Source organism: Pleurodeles waltl, chromosome 3_2, assembly GCF_031143425.1.
Source record: "Pleurodeles waltl isolate 20211129_DDA chromosome 3_2, aPleWal1.hap1.20221129, whole genome shotgun sequence".
Lineage (NCBI taxonomy): Eukaryota > Metazoa > Chordata > Amphibia > Caudata > Salamandridae > Pleurodeles > Pleurodeles waltl.
In genome coordinates, this window is record NC_090441.1 from 75,315,694 (window position 1) to 75,337,265 (window position 21,572).

The window sequence follows — 21,572 nt, forward strand, 5'->3', positions numbered from 1 at the left end:
TAGGCAACAATTCTTTCCCGATAGACATATAACAATAGCCTAGAACACAATCAAAACGAAAATCCTAACATAATGTTCAATACACTACAAAATCTTCCAAATATTTTGGTTTAATAATTGATTTTCTAAGTTTTCGCAACGCATCCTGAATCTCTTCTTGCTCAGGACCCCAATTCTCTTCCTGCTCAGTATCTCCTGCATTCGCCTGACTGACTTCTAACAGTTCCTTATCATTATCAAAACTAATTAGATCTTTGCTTAAGTCTTCCCCCTCCATATTGCCGCTGCAAGCCCCTCCACTCAACCTATCCGGACTTGCATTCGTCTTTTAAGAGATGGCAAACGACATACCTCCTTTCACACTGTCCGGCACTCTTCTGTCCTCAGCTTTACTACCAGCTGAAAACGTTCTCCTGGTCTGACATCCTCTTTCTGATGGATACAACTACCTGTGGATTACTCACCTTATGAATTCTCCCAATGCCCCAGCATTCAACGGAAAATCTTCTTCCCAGCTCTCCACGTCGACGATGACGTCACAATTGCACGGCTCCGCACGCAACTCCATCTGACATCATTGTGACAATAAGAGGTCCTCACCGGAGGGCTGACGTCAGTTCCCTTTTTTCAGTGCCTTCGACGCTAACGGTTTTCTCCTAGCTCTTGTTACTGTTTTGAAGGTGTTCCCTTTTGTCTCTAGTTACAATGTCTCCTCCTAGGAAGTCAGCGTTTAAGCTTTGTCGGGAGTGCAGGGGTCGCATGTCGGTTACGGACCCTCACAATGATTGTCTTTGGTGCTTAAGTTTGGAGCATGACGTCAAGGAGTGTATGTCCTTCCAAAGCATGAATCCGAAGGTGCTGAAGGAGAGAGAAGCCAAACTCTTTTTGGCTAAAGCGAAGAAAGGGCACAGAAGTCATTGTAGATCTTCTTCTCACACTTCTTTGAAGAAACATAAGAAGCGGCGCCAATATGACTCTCGGCGTCCATCAGCTCGAAGCCGATCAAGGTCCAGGTTTCCATCTAGACAGAGCCGTGCGAAGTGGGAGGTTAGTCTTACACTGACTCCACAGCCTCAAAGCCCTCAGGCTTCTCCGGCGCCATCGGTCTTCGAGGTGATTGCACCTCAAGAGAGTCCTCGCTTTTCGCCTGGTGTACAGGATTCTGATGCCCAGCCGGCACAAGTGCCGCATGAAGATCAACAGTATCCTGCCTTCCCGGCTCCGGGAGTGGAGCCGGCGGCATTTTTGAATGCCATGTTTAACATGTTTAATGCTATGGCCCCTACTGGTGCACCGGCTGGTCCCACAGGTCCTTTAGCTTTTACATTGAGCTCCCCGGCTCCTTACAAGGCGTTTATGCCCTTTTATCCGGCTGAGGGTGCCGATTCGGCACCGATGACTTCGCCTCAAAGGCCTACGGCGCTGATAACATCGCCTTATCAGTCGACGCCAATGACGGAGCCTCAGGTGTCTACGGCGCCAATGGGATCAGCTCCAGCGCTGGATGGATCCGGGCTGGATCGTAGTGTGTCTCCTTCTTCTCCTGGACCGCGTCTATCAGTCTTGAAGCCAGTGTTATCGACATCGGCTAACTCTATGTCGACGCCAAGGTTGGAGGCCAGGTTGAGGTTGCGCAGAAAAGCACTGAGGCTTTTAGAGGAACAGGAGTATCAAAGACAGCTACTGGAAGAAGGAGAGATTGCTGAGCCCTTGGGGGAATATCAGGGCTTAGACTCAGCCAGTGGGCTAGACACTTCTTCGGAGTGGGATCTTTCATCTCCAGGGGAGTTTACAGAGGAGGCAGCCTCTTTCCATTCTGTGGTCAGGAAGGTGGCAAATTTCTTGGATCTCCCGTTGCCGGCTGCTGAGGTTAAAACAAATATTTTAACTGAGGTCCTGCATCCTTCATCGGCTTCAACAGAACCCTTGCTTCCATTTAATGATGCTTTTATGGAGCCTATTTTAGAGGTATGGAGGAAGCCTGTGTCATTTCCAGCTGAGAACAGATCTGTTGCAAGACGGTATAGGGTGGCTCCGGGAGATCCAGGATTTTTGTCAAAACACCCCACTCTGGAGAGTTTGGTAGTTCAGGCCTCATGTTCCACACGTTCTGCACCAGGCTCCTTCCCTGTTATTTCTTCAGACAGGGAGTCCAAGAGAATGTAGCAGTCGGCCAAGAATACTTTTTCTTCCTGCAGTATGGCCCTGAAAGCGGCAAATGCTACTTATGTGTTAGGAAGATATGTCCACGCCTTGATGGTCTCGGCCAAAGCTATGGTTCCAGACTTGGCGCAGGAGATGCAAGGACAATTTGGTGAGCTCCTGTCAGATGCTGAAGCTGCGGTGAAGCAGATTATCCAGTCTGGTCTGGATTCTACAGACTCAGTGGCCAGGGCGACGGGTACCTCAATAGCTACCAGGAGGCATGCTTGGTTGAGGTCCTCTGGCTTTTCTACGGATGCCCGACCACTCTATTGGTCCTGCCTTTCGATGGAGAGAAGCTGTTTGGAGCTAAAGCTGAATCTGCCTTAGAGCGCTTCAAGGACAGTAGAGCCACAGCGAAGTCTTTGGGTCTGCAGGCTTTCACCACTACCCCTTTCAGAGGTTCATGGGGTTTGGGCGCGGAGCCGTTTACTGTGGGAGTCCGCAGTCCAACAACCTGCCAGCCTCCCATATAGATCCTTTAGAGGGCGGGTAGGGTTCAGACAAGAGGGGCACCCAGCAGCACCCTGCATCATCCTCTTCCTCTGGGGGACAGCATCAAGGGAAGCAGCCCTAGTTTTCTGCCCATTTTGAGCCACACTTCTCCTGTAGGGGGAAGGTTATGTCTTTTTCTCCGCGAGTGGGAGTTAAGCACATCAGACTCCTGGGTTCTAAACATTGTGAGGAAAGGATATGCTCTTCCTTTTCAGGAGTTCCCCCCTCCCATCCCTCCCCGTCCCTTGTTTTGTTCAGAACACCATCTACTGTTGTTGATGCAGGAGGTTCAAATCCTGTTACTAAAAGGTGCAGTGGAGTTGGTTCCAGAGCAGGAAAAGGGTCAGGGTTGTTATTCAAGATATTTCCTGATCCCCAAGAAGGATGCTCAATTGAGACCTATCCTAGATCAGAGGATTTTGAATTGGTTCCTCAAACAGGAGAAATTTAAGATGCTGACTCTAGCGCAGGTACTTCTGGCATTGAACAAAGAGGATTGGATGGTGTCTGTCGACTTGCAGGATGCTTACTTTCATATCCCTATTCTCAAGTCGCACACAGGAAGTATCTCCGGTTTGTAGTGGGGTCACAACACTACCAGTTTGCGGTCCTTCCATTTGGTCTTACTTCAGCACCTCAAGTCTTCATGAAGGTGATGGCGGTGGTTGCAGCAAGTCTCAGGAGGAAGGGAATATCGGTATTCCCTTACCTGGATGATTGGTTGATCAAAGCCAAGTCTCCGGAGCTCATGCTGCATCACTTGCAGATGACAACTCAGTTGTTGTTCAGTCTGGGCTTTTCGATAAACGTGCCCAAGTCTCACCTGGGGCCCTCTCAGCGCATCCTGTTCATAGGGGCAGTACTGGATACAATAATGAATCGGGCCTATCCTCCGCCTCAGTGTATTAAGGAAATTCAGGTGTCAATTCCAATGTTTCAAAATGGAGCGGTCGTTCCAGTCCTCAAGGTCCTGCGCCTGCTCGGTCTGTTCGCTTCTTGCATTCTGTTGGTCACTCATGCACGTTGGCACTTGAGGGCTCTACAATGGTGCCTCCGCAATCAGTGGTTTCAACACAAAGGGGATCTCGAGGAGTCCTATCGATCTCCAGAGACGCTGCAGCGGATCTACGATGGTGGGCTGTGGACGGCAACCTTTCCCAAGGAAGGCCGTTTTCACTGCCTCCTCCGGTGGTCACGGTAATAACGGATGTTTCCACTCTAGGATGGGGAGCTCATCTGGGGGACCTGGAGATCAAAGGTCTTTGGTCTCCAGTGGAACAGACTTTTCATATCAATCTGTTAGAATTGCAGGCGATATGTCTGGCTCTCAAGGCCTTCCTCCCGTCCCTTCGCGGTCAGTCAGTTCAAGTCTTGACGGACAACACTACCGCAATGTGGAGGAATGGGGTCGTACCTTCTCTGCAGAGAGGCTCTGCGGCTCTGGTCCTGGCTTCAGGACCATCGGGTTTGCTTGGTAGGAAATCATCTGGCTGGAGTGATCAACGTACGTGCGGACATTCTCAATCGCCATTTCTCGGCCGATCACGAGTGGCGTCTCCAATCCGGATCTGGTCCTTCACATCTTTCGAATGTGGGTTTCTCAACAAATAGACCGGTTTGCCACTCGGGAGAACGCGCCCTGCCCGTCGTTCTGCAGCCTCCAGTATCCTGAGCAAAGAGCTTTGGGGGACACATTTCAGATGTCTTGGTGCGACCAGTTGCTTTACGCGTTTCCCCCCATACCTTTGATTCCTCTGGTTCTAAGGAAGATTCGCCAAGATCGGGCTCAAGTCTTTTTTTTTAATAGCTCCGGATTGGCCGAGAAGGGTGTGGTACACAGACCTTGTCCAACTCTCACTGTGCCCTCCGCTACGTCTCCCTCTCAGAGGCAGATCTCCTCTTGCAGTCGCAGGGGCAGGTTCTACACCCCCACCTCCAGAGCCTGCACCTTCATGCCTGGAGATTAAACAGGCAATCTGAGTTCTTTCTCTCTCCCACCAGAGACAGTGGATGTTATTTTATCGGGCAGGCGACACTCCACTAAGACTATTTATGCCGGCAGGTGGGCAAAATTCATGGCCCATCTGTCTGATGTTCTGTTGTTTGCGTTAGCTTTAGCACAGAAGGGTTGTGCAGTTGCGACTGTCAAAGGCTATTTGCCGGCACTGTCAGCCTTCTTCGCCTTCTGGATCAACCCTCCTTGTTTAAATCGCCCATAAGGTTCTTGAAAGGTTTAACAAATAAATTTCCTCCCACTCCGTTTCTTATGCCTCAGTGCGATTTAAATCTGTTTTTGACTTTTTTAATGGGTTCACCGTTTGAACCCATGCATTCTTGTCCGTTAAGATTATTAGTCCTTAAGACAGTTTTCCTGATAGCTATTATGTCTGCTAGGCGTGTGGGTGAGCTTCAGACCCTTAGTGTTAAACCCCCCTTTACTTCATTCTTTGTTGACAAAGTGGTGCTAAAAACCAGGGCGGCTTTTCTCCCTAAAGTTGTCACTCCTTTCCATATGGGGGAGTCTATTTACCCTTCCATCTTTCTACCCTCCTCCTCATCCTTCAAAGGAGGAAGAGAGACTCCATCGTTTGGACCCCAGAAGGGCTCTCAGTTTTTATATTGAGAGAACAAAGGACTTTCGGTTGGAGGACCAGCTCTGGGTTGGTTATGTAGGAAAGAGGAAGGGCAGAGTGGTCCATAAAAGAACTATATCCAGGTGGGTCATTCTTTGCATTAAGATCTGTTACTCGTTGGCAAAGAAGGTTCCTCCTGAGGGTATTAGAGCCCATTCGACCAGGGCTAAGTCTGCCACTTCGGTCCTGGCTAGAGGGGTTCCGGTGGTGGATATTTGCAAGGCAGCAACTTGGGCTTCCTTCCACACTTTTGCGAAGCATTATAGCTTGGACTCGGAAGTTAGGAGGGACGGCCATTTTGCACATTCTGTGTTGCAGGATTTCTTGGTTTGACCGGTCAGGCACCCACCTCCGAGTGCGGTACTGCTTTGGGACTCTATTCATAAGTTGAGGAATCCACAGGTAGTTGTATCCATCACCTTCGGTAACGCTTTTTCTGGTGGATACATTAGCTACTTGTGGATTCCTCACAGTCCCACCCGCCTCTCTGCTGCCTGTCTGGTCATACCAAGACCTTTGTTTTACAAGTGTATATATGTTTTGATAATTTTATATATAAATGATGGTTGTGATTGTGTTACATCAATATGGTTTTATGTATGTATTCATTTGAGCTATCGTGAGGTCGGCTTTCACCTGTTCGCCTCAAAGGCACGTAAAAAATGGGTGAAACTGACGTCAGCACACTGGCGAGGACCTCTTATCGCCACGGTGACGTCAGACGGAGTTTGGTGCGGAGCCGTGCAACTTTGACATCTTCATCGACGTGGAGAGCTGGGAAGAAGATTTTCCGTTGAATGCTCGCGCATTAGGAGAATTCATAGGGTGGGAAATCCACAGGTAGCTAATGTATCCACCAGAAAAAGCTTAACTTGTTCGTCTTGCCCATTCTTATTTAATTTTGCCACTCTTCTTTTGCTCCACCACTTACCCCCTTCTACTTTTACAGAATGCTTAGTCGTCTGTATGATCATAGTTTCAGTAAAAAACTTAGACCCTTTCTTCCTATAAGGTCTCCTTATTCTCACCTAGCTCAAATTCCACATCTCTCACTTTTTTTACGTTCATCATACCTGCTCTGAGCCTTGCCTTGAGAAACCTCCATTTTATCTTTTATGGGTTCAAACCTTGGGATGCCTTTATCAGGATCAGATTTCTCAATTACCCATTTAGGAGATAATTCATGTAATGAATGTCTCCCTCTTAATAATGCAAAAGGAGTAACGCCTGTTGTAGAGTGTGGACTATTAAGATAATACCAAATCCTATTGTCAATTGCTTCTTGAATACGCCCACCAGAAGCAATGGCTAATTGCACAGTTTCTTTCAACATGCGATTTACCCTTTCTACCATGCCATTACCTTGTGGGCTGTAAAGTGCAGTAGTCGAGTGTTTGATTCCCAACTTATTCCAAACTTCTGTCATTTGATACGAGACAAACTGTACACCATTGTCTGCAACTAGAACCCCTTCTGATTGGAACAAATTCTTTAAACATTTTATTACACTTGAAGTATTGGGTCCTCTCAAACAAATGTGCATGATACCCATTTGGAGTGCTAATCAACAACTACCAACACAAATCTCTTCCCCTCATTAATTCCTCCAATAGGTCCAATAAAATCCATGCCTATTTTTTCCCACGGACGTGCAGGAAATGTCATCGGACATAACAGAGTATTTTTTGTATCCATCGACTTTTCAGCCTGTGCGCACACACCACAACTATCATCCAACACCTCCACGTTGTTATCCATCTCTGGCCATCAGCAGTACAAATTCAATTTTTTCCTGGTGCCTGTAACACTTACATGTCTCTTATGTGCTAATTTCACCAACCAGCTTCACAATTCACCTGGAGGAACAACCTGGTGCCTCATCACCAGATTCCCTTAAACACGCAATTCCTCTTTCACTTCAACAAATGGTTTTAAATCATCCGAAATCTGTCCTTCCTTTGGCCATCCAAACATGATGTAGTTCTTAAATGTTTTGATGACTTGGTCACATTCAACTTTATTATCCCAGCATTCTCTAGACATTACTCCTTCTGACGCCACAATGCCATCAATCATCCCAATCACATCTCGTATTCCTCTTCACTTATACTTTCAGCACAATAACCATCACCCATTGGACACCTTGAATGAAAATCAGCTGTGCAAGTTTTTTTGCCTTGAATATGTTTCATCCTGAAACTAAATGTATGCATCTTGGACAATAATCAAATCAACCTGGGACTAGTATTACCCAGTCCCTTTGCATTCCACATATACATTAATGCTTTGTGGTCAGTGACCACTATAAACTCTCTGCCCCACAAATAAGTAGAAAAGTGACAAACACCCCAAACACAGGCTAAAGCCTCCTTCTCAATCGTACTGTAATTTTTTTCAGAGTCAGAAGCCTACGAGATGCAAATGCTACCGTAGTTTCCTGACCTTCGTGTAACTGAGTGAGCACTTCACCAATTCCCAGATCACTAGCATCTACAGTTACAAGAGATAATGCTTTCTCAATGAATGGTTGTATTGCAGGTGCCTCAACTTTCAGTTTCTTTATTGTGTTAAACGCATTTTTTTTTTTTTGCTCCCTAACAAATTTCACATTTTTTCTTAGTAACTTTCTCAAAAGTTAACTCTGTAATGCAAAGTTCTGCACAAAGCGAGAATATTATTCACATAAAACCAAAAACGGTCTTAATTGATTCTTATCAACGGGCTGTGAACACTTCTCTATTGCCATCAACATCTCATTTTTAGGCTGGATTCCTTGTGCAGATATCTAATGGCCTAGATACTCAACTTCCTGCAAGAAGAATCTGCATTCTTGTTCCTTAACTGTAATCCCATGATCTTCCAGAATTCCTAACACTCTATCTAGTTTGTTTAAGTGAGATTGTACTGAATCTGAGCATATTGAATTATTATCTTGGTATGTAAAAACCTCACTTTCCTCTCCCAATAGCTGTTGCATTCATTTCTGAAATACAGAGGCCTAGACCCAAACGGCATTCTTAAGAAACGAAATGCACCTTATGGTGTGTTAAATGCTGTTAGGTCTCTTGAGTCTAAAATGAGTTCAAGCTGGTGGTAAGCAGCTCTGAGATTTATAGTAGAGAACATTTTAGCACCACCAAACTGAGCCATCGTATCTTGAATTCTAGGCAGAGGAAAACAATCAACCTGAATGTCCCTCAGCGACCGGCATCCAGAGAGCACAGGAACAACTGACGCTCTCTGAAATGTCACCTCAGGACATAATTAGAATACGTTCCAAACATAGCAACCCACAAGCAAAGCCATAGTTACAACAAACATAGATGACAGCTCAAGGGTAAGAAACAAAACATAACATCAACCTAAATCCTGGTCCCTTCTTGTGCGTCACGTTGGTCCTCAATCATTGCTGGTACACAAAGTCAAAGTCATGTAAATCTCCTTTGCTTCAGACCTACAAAGAAAAACGGAGCACCATCTAGGATTTCTCATCAACAAGGCCAGGTGCACCCACAATTGTTTTGAGCTTGTTTTACAGCAGTGAGAAGGCTAAGAAGAAGCCTCATTCTAGTAGTGTTGCAGCTACTCCTCAGTTAAAATAACTCTGTGGTGGAATTGTGTGACACTCCATTCAAATGGAGGAAAGAGTCGTACATCCCTTCAGCCATCCAGAATGGCATGTGATTGAAGGTCGGATTTGGCAGTAAATCAGCACAGAATGCCAATGGGCACAGCATCTTTCTCAAGATGAGAAATGTATTCGAGTTAAACTGGAAGAAAAAGATAAATTTTAGCACATGGGATGGCAGAAGGGATAATCTTTGCCTCTCTGTCTTTAATGGATTTGAAACTTACAATCACTTTAGTGGTGGAAATTTTCCATTTGGTTTCAAAACTATAGGCTTGATTGTGACAAGTTCAAGACATATGATTGATTGGTTTGTAATAAAACGTTCTAAAGGCAGACTCTCTTGACCAATCTACTGCTTTAAGAATGTCCTCCACGTGGCCAGCTGAGAAATATGCTTTGGACACCAAAACTCCTCTAAGTGGGTACCGAACAGAGAAATGCCAGTGCCAGCTTCTGCCATAATCCATCTGACCCATCTAAGAATAGTTGATGGATATAAAGATTTGAAAGGTTTCTTGTAAGATATCGGTAATTGAGAAGTAAGAGGGGATGAAAATCAGAAGTTTGGGTTTTGTAACAATGCAGACATGAAACAACCTATAGCTTTTTACAGTCAAGAAAAGCTGGATAAACTATTGAAGATTACATTGTTTTGGTGTGTCTAGTCACATAGTATGTTACTCCTTATGGAGAAACAGACCTGTGATTTACATCCAATGCACTTATGCCAGATCCTCTTCTAAATTACAATAAACTCAAAAGCATAGTTAACTTAGCTGACAGTTGCTTCAACCCGAGCAATTAATTATGTGGCCAAGACAACATTAAATCTGATACCACCTTCAAGTCCCATTAAGCTGAGTAGTTCTCCGTTTGTAGAATTTTAAGCTGTACTGATCTCAGATCTGTAGAATGACAAATATTTCCTTTCTGGATGCCCCTTAACCAGGATGTGACCTGCAGAAAGAGCGGATTTGTAGGAATGAACTGTTCTGTAGGCCTGCAACAAAAAGGGTGTTTAAAAATGAACCACTTCTACAGGAGGTGCAGGTATAGCATCAATCTCCTGTTCCACACTGCAGCTAAACCAAGTTGCTCAGGCGTATTTATAACTGGAGAGGACAAAAAAGTGGAGGGGCTTTAAACCTTGTTTGGTATCTTGTACATAAATGTATTAGTAAAGATTTTAAAGCATTATTAGGCTAACACGTGTTATATGACTATCAGCACATTATCAGGGATAAACAAATGTCAACCGGTTCAGTCTCTTTTATTAAGTAGAATACAATTTTCTTTTATTTAATTCATCTTCCAAGCTTCAAAGTCTCCAATCCATGATAGTTTCTACAGAATACATATAAAGAGAACTCAGTCTCCAGACAACTATCCAGCATAGTGCCCTTCCGAAAGCAGGTATCATGTCCTATTTATAACTGGATTGAGTGGAAGGAGCTCAAGAATAGATGATAACTGAAACCCCTTGAAGCAAAAGTATCAGGGCATGCTAGACAGACCTACATTCTTCCACACTATAGGATAAAGATGGCCCTGGAGAACTAGATTGTGGGGGGGGGGGTGACACTGAAGATCTGTGATCAAGAGATGAAAGAAAGGGAGGATTCTTGGAAAATCTAAAGAGAGCTCTAGACATTGAAGGAACCACACTTGATATGGGCAAAAGAATGTGACTAAAACCAATGAGGCAAAATCCTTCCTGACATGTATCAAAGTCCTAAGAATCAACAAGGGGGAAAGGAATAAGCCTGAGTTGAGACCCACCTTTGTAGAAATGCGTTCAACACTTTCACCTGTGGATCATGTGTCCAGCTGAAGAATCGTGGGACTTTGCAATTCAGACGAGAAGGAAACAGATTTACTTAAGTTTGGTCCAAGGATGGAGACTCTTGTGGAAAACATTGGGATGTAATGACCAATATCTGTTGTCCTGAAGAAACCTTGAATCCTGGTTCACTACCGAGTTGGAGAGGCCCAAGAGATGCTCCAGAACTCATTGGCAATGTCTGCATGACCCTTTGGTCTGACTCCTAGTTTGTTTATGTAACAGATAGCCAAGATATATTCCTTTTGGAGGAGAATAAAGCAATTTATCTGGGAAGGAGCCAAGTGCTTTATGGCAAAGGAGTCTCCACGCAGCTCTAGGCAGTATATATAATATACTCAATATAATAATGTGTTTCTTCTGGAGACCATTTTTCCCTGTCGCAATCTTTCCAAACCTTGCCTCTGGAGAAAGGAAAATGAATGCTGATTACGGAAGACCTCTGCATGTTATTTGTAATGTTTACTTTTTTCGCTGCTATAATTTAACAGTACAGAAGTTAAGTCCTCACCCAGCCTCTAGTCTTGTAATAGAATACCACCTTGAATTGCTACTGGCTACCATTGTGCTTTACTCTGTACGACCGAACAACAAATAGATGGGGTGTAAGAGCACCAGATACTCTGTGCAGTCGATTGAAGGAGCTCAGTGCTTGGAATGAAAATACAGAAGGGCAGGTGCTCATGAATGCGTGTGTTCCATTGAGAAGTGCAACCACTCTCCCACTGAACAAATTGTATTCCTATGAAGAAGTGCTGGCATTCTGCATTTCAAGTTAAAGAAGTGCAGGTACTCATACCTCACAGTATCAGCCCATCGTAAGCACCGCGGGTTCCAATACAGACCTCTCTCTGGAGGTGATGCAGAGTTTCATACTGGCATCAGTGGACTTCTTTGTGTCTGTTTCACTTGGTGTGTTTAGAGCAAGGAGTGAACTGGAAGAGTTGGATTTCTAGCCCTTTCTTTGTGAACTTCCCTATACCCACGCATCTTCCATTTAGGAGTTTCCTCTTATTATTTTGTGAACGATAGTTGGAGCCACAAGCAATTGGCTACTTTTTAGGGGATTAACAACTAAAATATACACATTGAAGCGGCTAGTTAGGAAATGTATATTCCAACCATGAGAGCACTTGTGTACTGTGAACATGAGTAATATACATTGTATCGCCTTGTGCTAAAAAAAAAAAAAAAAAAAAAAAAACAGGATTCTTCAGAAAGGTTAACTAAGTTCACAAATTTGAATTACTGTTTCAAGAGAAAAGCTATGCCTTCCTAAACATTCCATTGTACAGTTTTTTAAGCAATCCAGTTTACAATGGTGGGTAGTTCTGAAAGCTGATCGACAGGAAACATTGGTACTTTTAATATATGCTGCAGTACTTCCCCCACAGTTCTACTGTTACAGACATGTCTCCATTTATGTTTGAATCAATGACGTTTACAGTATTTAGGGAGCTATTACATCTGAACTTGACACAATAAAAAGCAATGGTATTATCTAAGGGATGGTTTGTACAGTGCCAGCTATGAACTTAATTGTTTTTCTGCTCACAGTAGCCATTGCTTGAAGGAGCCTTTTTCACTGAGGTGCTTTTAGTTTTTGATACAGGATGCTGTGCTAAGTTGACAATAAGAGCCATGAACTTTGGGATATCCTACCTACAACACCTCTTTGAGAGAAGATTGAAGGGTGCCGAAGTTGTCAGTTAAAGTGGGACTAGAGCAGTGCAATTTTCACAAGGATTTCGGCATTGGTGACGTGCCTAGTTGGACACAGCAGCTTTGGCATGCAGGCAGTGGCTCTGGGCCCAAGGAACTTTGTCACTTTAGGACGGTGGCCTGGGTGACTTTTACTGGATAGATTCGGTCTGCCACTGTGTTGTGAGAGCCTGTCTCCACTTGTATAATTTAGGATGTGTTGTGTCATCAGCTTGCACTGGTTTGCATCATCGCTTTTGATTCCAGTTACAATTTATGGGATAAAGTACTCTCACCCTACATTATAAAATAATGCAAGACACTGAGAAGTTCTGGGACCATAAAGAGGAATGAGGTTACGAGGCCAAAGTCAGATTAATGAAAAAGCTGTAGCTTAGAATGTATGGAGAGAGATTCTATTATTCCCATGTTTGCCTAAAGCGTGCAATAAGTAAATATGTTGAAGTTTACATCTCATTTCTGCTGATAATTCAATCAAGAAAAATAGAGCAGGTGGGGGAAAGCCAGGTTTAATTTTCATTGTGTAATCTGCAGCTTTAATTAGTTACCTGCTTTTCACCTTTGTTGCTGGCTCTGGCAGTAGTCATTGTAATGTCAGAACTCAATGTAATGAGTTATGTCTGGTGAGCAGCTACGTCATTTCTTTATTAATGGTGACAAGAGACGTCACAAATCGCCTGTAATAAGGAAATTAGAGTGTTTTTTGTGCTAGGATTGCAGGCTTCCATGTATTATAAATGAACTTTAAAGTGTAGATTACATTGTAGACATTTTCTAATTTAAAATAACCTAATTGGATCTAACGATACTTCTCATACAATTCCCAATATCTTCCATTATTGGCTGTACACTTAATGTTGTTTCTTTTCCTTTGGGACAGGGGGCGCCAAAGCAAATACAGGCAACTTGTTTTTATGAAGCACTTCATACTACACCTTTGCTGCTTGTAAGCACTTCACAGAACAGGTGTTAACATTATCTAGTTCAATGGTACTCAAGTTAGCGGCCTCCGAAGGATGAAAGTCTGTTGGTTTTACAGTTATTTGAACTTGTAACCAAAAGATCACCACAGATGTCAGAAGAGAGCATTAATTAGTGAAGACATCTAGCTGATTTATTAGCAAATAGCCGCTCCCCGTCTGTATAGCGCTGACAAGCTAAACAACAGAATTGAATACTAACTAGAACAATTATCAGGGATTAAAAATTATTTCTCAGGCATTAACGCCTAGAACATTTTGATTGTCTCAGAGGTTTTTCCTAATTTCGAGGGAAATGCTAAGACATCGTCTCAGAGCTCTTTCTGTCTCTGATCCTGAGCTGCACCTCACTGATTATTCCAGAATGTCGAACATCATTTGTGTAACCGATCAGTGTTAACAGTGGAGAATTACATGATGGATTAATCTGTGGAACTGCTGCCAAGACTGACCTGGTGTGATTCTTTCCCTGCTGCACTGGCAGAGACAAGCTAAAAATCAGTTAAATGGAATGGTACCTGTAGGAATGTCAAGTGGTTTAGCAGGGTTAGTAAAATCACATTTCATCCAAATGTTTTATTATCGTACACATTGGTATCAAATGCCATTTCACAAGTGCTCTAGCTCAAGTGTAGGTTTGCTAGAAACACAATCTCTACTCCTACCACTCTTTTTTAATCCTTTTCCTTCCCTTACTCACGCAAACACTTCCTCTCATTCCTTCCCCCCTCCGTTCTCTCTGTCATTCCACAAGTGAAGTAAATGTGTCATAATTAGAATTAGATCATTACATGAAAAGGAAGCTTCTGATGGATACAACTACCTGTGGATTCCTCACCTAATGAATTCTCCCAATGCGCCAGCATTCGACTGAAATTTTCTTCCCAGCTCTGCACGTCGACGAGGACGTCACAATTGCCCGACTCCCACGCGACACTGTCAGAAGTCACTGAGGCAATAAGAGGTCCTCGCTGTCGTGCTGGCGTCAGTTCCCTTTTTTCCATGCCTTCGAGTAACGGTTTTTCTTCAGGCTCTAGAGAGCAACTGTTGCTTTGATTGATAGTTTGTTAAAACATGTCTCCTCCACGGAAATCCGGTTTTAAACTGTGTAGGGAATGCGGGGGCCATATGTCTGTTACGGATCCACACAATGATTGCTTGTGGTGTCTCAGTTCCGACCATGATGTGGAGGAATGCGGATCATGTCAGCAAATGAACCCTAAGGCGCTGAAAGATGTTTTAAAGTACACTACTCACCTGTAGGGTCTCAAGGACCTGAGTGGTGTGTCCTCAGAGATCAGTTGAAGAGACAGGTCTTGAGGTCCTTCCAGAACTGAGGCAGCAATGGCGACTGTCTGAGATGAAGGGGTAAGGTGTTCCAACCTTTTGCTGCCAGGTATGTGAAAGCTCTTCCTCCAGTTGAGGACGTCTTTATGCGGGGCACGTTGGCGAGTGACTGCTGGGACGAGCGGAGAGGTCTGGAAGGGGAGTACCACATGATGCAGTGGTTGAGGTAGCTGTCTTGGAGGGCTCTGTAGGCATGCACGAGGAGTTTGAAGTTGATCCTCTTCTTGATGGTGAGCCAGTGGAGGTTTTTCAGGTGTTCTGTGATGTGCTCCCAATGGGGAATGTTTAGGATGAGTCTGGCGGTGGCGTTCTGAATTTGTTGCAGCTTGCTCAGTTTCTTCTTGGCCGTTCCGGCATAGAGGGCGTAGCCGAAGTCGATTCAGCTCATGATTAGTGCGTCTGTCACCGTTTTTTGGCAGTCGGTTGGTATCCATCTGATGATCTTTCATAGGAGTTGGAGGGTGTGGAAGCAGGTGGAGGCGATGATGTTGACCTGTCTGGTCATGGTGAGCATTCAGTCGAGGATGATGGCAAGGTTTTGTGTGTGGTCTGTGGGGTTGGGGGCCTGCTGAGTGTTGAGGGCCACCAGGAGTCATCCCAGGCCGAGAAGGAAGGTCCCATGATGAGGATATCGGTTTTGCCAGAGTTCAGCTTAAGGCAGCTCTCCCTCATCCAGGTGGCGACTGCTTCCATCCTGTCTCTGAAATTCTTCTTGGCTGTTGAGGTATTCTCGGTCAGGGAGATGATCAGCCGGGTGTCATCTGCATAAAAGGCGATGTTCATACCGTAGTTTCTGACAATAGGGGCGAGTGGGATCATGTAGATATTGAACAGCGTGGGGCTTAATGATGCTCCTTGGGGTACTCCACAGCTGATATATGTAGGTTCTGACAGGTGTTCCGGGAGTCTGACTTTCTATGTTGCCTGTCAGGAAGGAGTGTATCCATCGAAGGGTCTTACTGCGTATGTCTGCTGCGTGGAGTCTAACACATAGGGTGTGGTGGGATACTGTATTGAAGGTGGCTGAAAGATAAAGTAGGATGAGAGCTGCTGTATGTCCACGGTAGAGAAGGGAGCAGATGTCATCTGTGGCGGCGAGCAGGGCGGTTTCGGTGCTATGCATTTTATATTGTGTCTATGCACAATATAGCATGTGCCTATGCATGCTATATTGTAATTGCCAGGGATGTGGCCTATGCCAAAGGAGAGGGCTACTGAATCCGCTTTACAATTATCATGAACAGAATTCTTTTTTTTGTTAAAAAAATAAAATAAGGAATAACGTCGTACATTTTCCTTGAAAACATAAAATAGCTGAATGAAACAGGATGGCTGACAATGGTAAAGTGTCATGGTGAACTTGTTTCAGTCTGGTAATGTATGATGTATTGCATTACACTTGTACGGCACAGCTGTGTGTTTCTGGTATCTCACTCACAGGCATCAGGTAGTATCACTCATGCCTTTCCTCTCGCCATTGTTTTGCTGATAAGGTCTGCCACAATATTCTGCCCAGAAGCAAGCTTTTGATAGTACAGGGGATAATTAACAAAGAGATGTTGCAACGCCTTTCCAATGCACTCAACACTAGAAGCTGTGGAACAATCTGCAATTATATGAACTCCAGAGCTTTGAATTCAACTGAGGTTGTATACCTCAGCCTTTGTGCACTTCTTTTAAAAAGACCAACCCGCAGGGTTGAGCCATTCTGAAGTAGTTTCTTTTGGGACACAATATTGACACATGGGTACATTTCAACTAAGTACTTATCTGAGAGTCATTTCCTTGTCCATCAGGAAAATGTACCTTTCTTAACAATAATGATTCCTGCCATGCAGTTCTGTGAGACGACTAGGCTCTTCCTCATTCACGGTATTTTGCTGCATTTGTGAGAGGGTGGAGGGACAGCAAATGTGAGGTCCAGACACACCAGAAATAGGTTCTTTCTTTTATTCTTTTTATGTCCTCAGCTATACTAAAATCCAGTCTTCGCCAATCCTTGTTCCATCGGAGATGACAGAAGCTCCATGCCAGAGGCTCAGCCCCACTGAGTGAAATGAACTCCAGAACTCAATATAGGTGTAACCTTCCGGGAACCGGCCTCACTCTGCCTCCAAAAATAACTGTATTTTTTGCTCCTGCAGAGCGCTCCGACACATTTTACCTAGGTTCATACAACACAAAGTCCACATACGTACATATGTATTCTTTACTTTCCAGCAAAAACAAGTAGCATACTGTCCTCAGTATGAGAAGTGTGCTCTTAATCAGGAGACTTTGGAACAAGGACAGAAAAGCCATATTAACAAATTCCAAGTTTAAGAGAAACTAAGACCTCCAGCTACCTACAAAAGTGGACGGTAGCAGGATGGGGTTCATACATGCAGCCGTGTGTTCTTTAAGCTAAGCAAAAGTATTCCATTACGTAAACAAATATATACTTGTTTTCAAATTTGCCATGTTGTTTGCCGGCATGTCTTCCCTAAGTATTAATGTCAACATGCCAGAGGTATGCACAGGTGGGCGATCCAAGGTAGGCTCAAGCTTGATGCAGGCCACATGTCTGGCTTGTCACTGTGTCCAAATGTAATGACAGACACACTCGAGCAAAGTCCTGCCTCTCTAATGCAGTTTTGCAACGAAAAAAAAACTAAACACAAAACAAAAAGCTCCACGCTAAATGAAGACAAGTGGCTTTAAAACAGTTCAAACATAAATAGAATAGCCCTTTAGTGATTGACTCACACTCAGTTTACAGATCTTGTTTCTAGAAAGTCAGTTTACATAGTTTGAGTTTCGACAATTTGTGAAGCGCAGAATTCCCCTTTCTTATTATCCGTGCACATTGTTGGTATCCACCAGGAAGTTTCTAGTTTATGGAACAAGCTCCTCACCTGTATGCTAGGCTCATGCACTCCAGCAGTCGGGTCACAGTGGGGTCTATGATGTCCTCCGCCGCCCCCTCCCTGCGCCCTTCAGGCTCGCGACCGCCCCCATGAGGAGAAGACACCATGAAGTGCCCGCTGTGGATAACTTGCTGCGGTCCTTCCGATTCAGAGTCTGTGTCGGAGTCCAAAGCCTGAGCCATGCCCGGAGGCAGCGCACGATAGACAGCCATGGGGCCGGGGAAGTCTGGGGAACTGTGGGGAGGGGCCCTGGATCAGAGGTGGAGCAGGTAGCCGGAGGTGGGGACAGTCAGCTGTTGGCGGAAATACTGGTGATGAATTGGCCAATCACAGACTTCTTCCCGTCTGCGGCATAAACTTGAAGGTCCAATCACGAGGTGTTCCACCTGCGCTTTACGATAAAGCGACAAATCAAAAATAAGGTTTACCTGCAGTTGCTCTTTTATCATAAGCAACCTTATCGAAAACGCTATAAATAGACCCAATCATCACTTTGCTCACCTTCTGACGCCACGCTAACCAATTAAGACAGACGCCACCTGTGTGCACAAAAATCACAGAGACCAATAATGAAGCCATTCATTTGCAGACTGTCCAATCAAATGCGGTCCAGGTACCACCTGCAAGAGCGTCTTTCAGCAGACTGCCAGTTTTCAACAATTAAGGAGCACGGATAAACGAATTTGTTTTAACGCGGCGCTTTATGCTGCTTCCTTGGGTTTAGTTAAGGGTATACAGTTGACCAGTTTAATGGTACTCGTATAACCCACCTCGAGGGGACTGAAGACCAAATATGACTTCTTGGCAAGTTGGCATTCAAAGTGGTGTCCTCCAAATCAGAATCAGTGGCGTAATGAAACTTGAGGGTCGCTCCCTACAAAGTACCTTGAGGGCCCCCTCTTCCCCGTACCCAGTCAGGGGCCTGCCGCCCGTGCACAGTGTTCTGTGGTGAGGGGGCCCTAGAACCACAGCAAAGAATACCAACCATAGCGACGAGCGGGAGGGTGCGTGCCCCGCTCGTGCACACTACCCCTCTTCATAAACTGAGGGCATCTCCGTAGTTCTCCTTATCTTTCCTTACGCCTCCCCTCTTCACCCTGCTTCCCCTCGGTATGTTCTGCTTAGAACGTCAGTACCACCGAGAGTTTCTGATGGGGACGGTTGCGAGTGGCAGTTGGGATGAGGCTCTCTCACATTGTAGACACTGTTCTTCCTAATGAACAAAACAATTCAAGTTCACCTACGAGTGTCGCGACCAACATTGTGACCAAAAAGAGAAACGCGTGTTCAAGCTTTAAAACCAGTAGTTAGTGTAATGGTGACATCACTGCAAATGACGCCACAGGATCTCTTGTTCGATGATGACTCTGTAGGAAACCAAGTGGTTACTAAAGGATACGAATGGAGGTTAGCGAAACGTGGACTGCGACTCACGTGTCATCATTCGAATTAAGGTCCTGGCATAAGTGAGTGGCCTTTGTGAGCTGTGGCCAGTGTTATCCTTTCCAAAATAACTCGTGAGCAAACATACCTCTGTGCAGTCACGTGAGTTCTCCACTCCAGCAGTATCCGCAGGACATGCATTTCTGAACATTACGCAACTTTCAGAGACTTTTTTGTATATTCTCTTCCTGCTTAGCTAAGGATATAGGTTCCGGGTCTTCACAGGTTCAAAAATCAGTAAGTTGACTGAAGGCTGTAATAGTGCCAAACTGCTTCCAAAATAAGTAAGGGTGAGAACTATGCATTTGGACTTGAGTATCCCAGAGATTATCTATTGGACGAGTAGCAAGTGATTGTGGTCAGGGTAAATGAAATTACTTCTTTGTAAATAGCAACCCACAACACATGTTAACTTTTCCAGTGTTGGTTATAAGTAACATGCTTATAACCTGCAAGGGAGTAAGCAAATAAAGTGATATTCTCTTCACTTGATTGGTCACTGCATCTCAAGTGAGGAGCCTTCTGTTAGCTCTGAGCTAGGTCTGAAAAGCTCTCTGCCAGCAAAACAGCGATTGGCAGTTGGGAAGCTTGTGAAAGTGAAGTATATTGGGTGGGTCTGGTGAAGTTCCATAGCATATTAGAGCAGCAAAGACATCCAGACAGTAGTGCACCAACCATTAATAATGTCATTTCCCACACCAAGGACCTAACCCACCGCATTCAACCCCATGACAGGCTCACCACTGTGATGGACCAAATCTTGTATGGTGGTGTTTAGGAACTCAAGAAATAAGTGCTAGGACTCAGTTTAGCTCAGAAGTTTTCATCCAGCACTACCAAATGGTAGGGATGCTGAATACCAAGTCTGTCTAGTCTTTATTACAAGAAACTGTGAGAACTCCATGTCCACAGTGACAGAAGGCACTCATCTAGTTATCCCGCCAAATACTCAGAAAACAGGTTTATGAGGTAGCCTATCAGGGTTTTAGGGGCATTGAGGCTGCGAAGTGATTCTTGTAACAGAAAGTGTTTTCTATTGCACCACCCATTGCAGCTTGTCAACATCATTCAGGGGTGTGGAATTTATTAAAATATCTACTTGTCCATGGGACAGGTTGCTTCTTAAATCTACTTGTCCTGTAAAAAAATCTACTTGTCCCTTTGGTACCGTGTAGTGTGGCGACAGATTATAGCAGCAAAATCATTATGTAAGAGCTCTGATAATAGCCTCTCTGATTATGCCAGGTCTACTACTATAGTATGCTTGCACACTTGCAATTTCAATCCCTACTATAGCAATATTGCCACCATTGCGCAGACCTACATACAGGGGCTGGAGAAAGCAGTAAGCAGTAGTGCCAGGGCTGGAATGGCTTTGAGTCTGCAAACCTACTAACTTGCATGTTTTAAGGATTTTCACCAGCTCTCCTCTAATCTTTTCCCATAATGAGAAAGGTTGTAAATTTACTCCTGACAGTGCCAGAAGTAGAAGTTCTTCCACGGTTGGGAAAAAAGTGGTTGGAGGGAAAGTGAACTCTCAATAGATTTTCACATGAGCAAATCTACACATGCATATTTGCTCGTGCTAAAATACAGTTCACAAATATTTTGCAGGAGTACGATTTCCTGGCCTACTTCTGTAATTTCTTGTGAATTCATGAAAGCCACTATTTCAAAGACATATACCTTGGTTACACCACTGGTGGCAATGTGTACTTTTTGAGACCCAAACATTTTTTTTTTTTTTGCCAGTGTTTGTTACAGTGGTTAGGGCCTGGCAGCTCCCACAACAATAAAGTGTTACGAAAGCCATGTCAAAACAAGACATGCACTGACGAAATCAAGAGAGACAAAAACAATGTCAGATCAGTTGGCTTTGCCAGTGCTTATTTATTTTCATGCTTCCCATAATCGTGTTGAAAATGGTTACACTGATTTTCCATTACGAATATTTTTTGGAAATACTAGCATGCATCTACACATTTTACTAAATGATACTTCAAAGAAATAGCACCCAAAATTTCATGTTAGTGAAACTATTTTCCCTACTTGCATTTTTTCTGAGCATTTTATTTTGAAAGCAAAGAATCATCACTCTTGCTTACAAGCTTCTGCAAACATTTGCATCTAATCAGAGAGCATTCTGGGAGCATGATACTTAGCCTCATATCATTAAACTTTTCAAATGTGTGTACCCTTTTTTTTTTTTTTTAACTGGAACCACTGTCAGTAGTGCAGTGTGACCTTAAAACATTCATTTACAGCGCTCACACTAATAATGAAGGCTTCTCAATAATGAACCATAAATACAAGTTCGAACAGCATGAACATGCAGGCACACATATTACCTAAACTGCAGACAGTTCCCTTCTC

At 44.2% G+C, this 21,572-nt stretch overlaps 1 protein-coding gene across 1 annotated transcript in view; it reads right to left on the reverse strand.

Moving 5' to 3' along the window:
- MLXIPL (MLX interacting protein like) overlaps positions 1 to 17,993 on the reverse strand; it is a 656,022-nt gene extending 638,029 nt beyond the window's left edge. Inside the window, exon 1 of the mRNA XM_069226784.1 lies at positions 17,745 to 17,993. Within this exon, the coding sequence (XP_069082885.1) occupies positions 17,745 to 17,968 (224 nt within the window). The 5' untranslated portion in view covers positions 17,969 to 17,993. The remainder of the gene's footprint in view (positions 1 to 17,744) is intronic.
- Between the last annotated feature and the right edge of the window lie 3,579 nt (positions 17,994 to 21,572).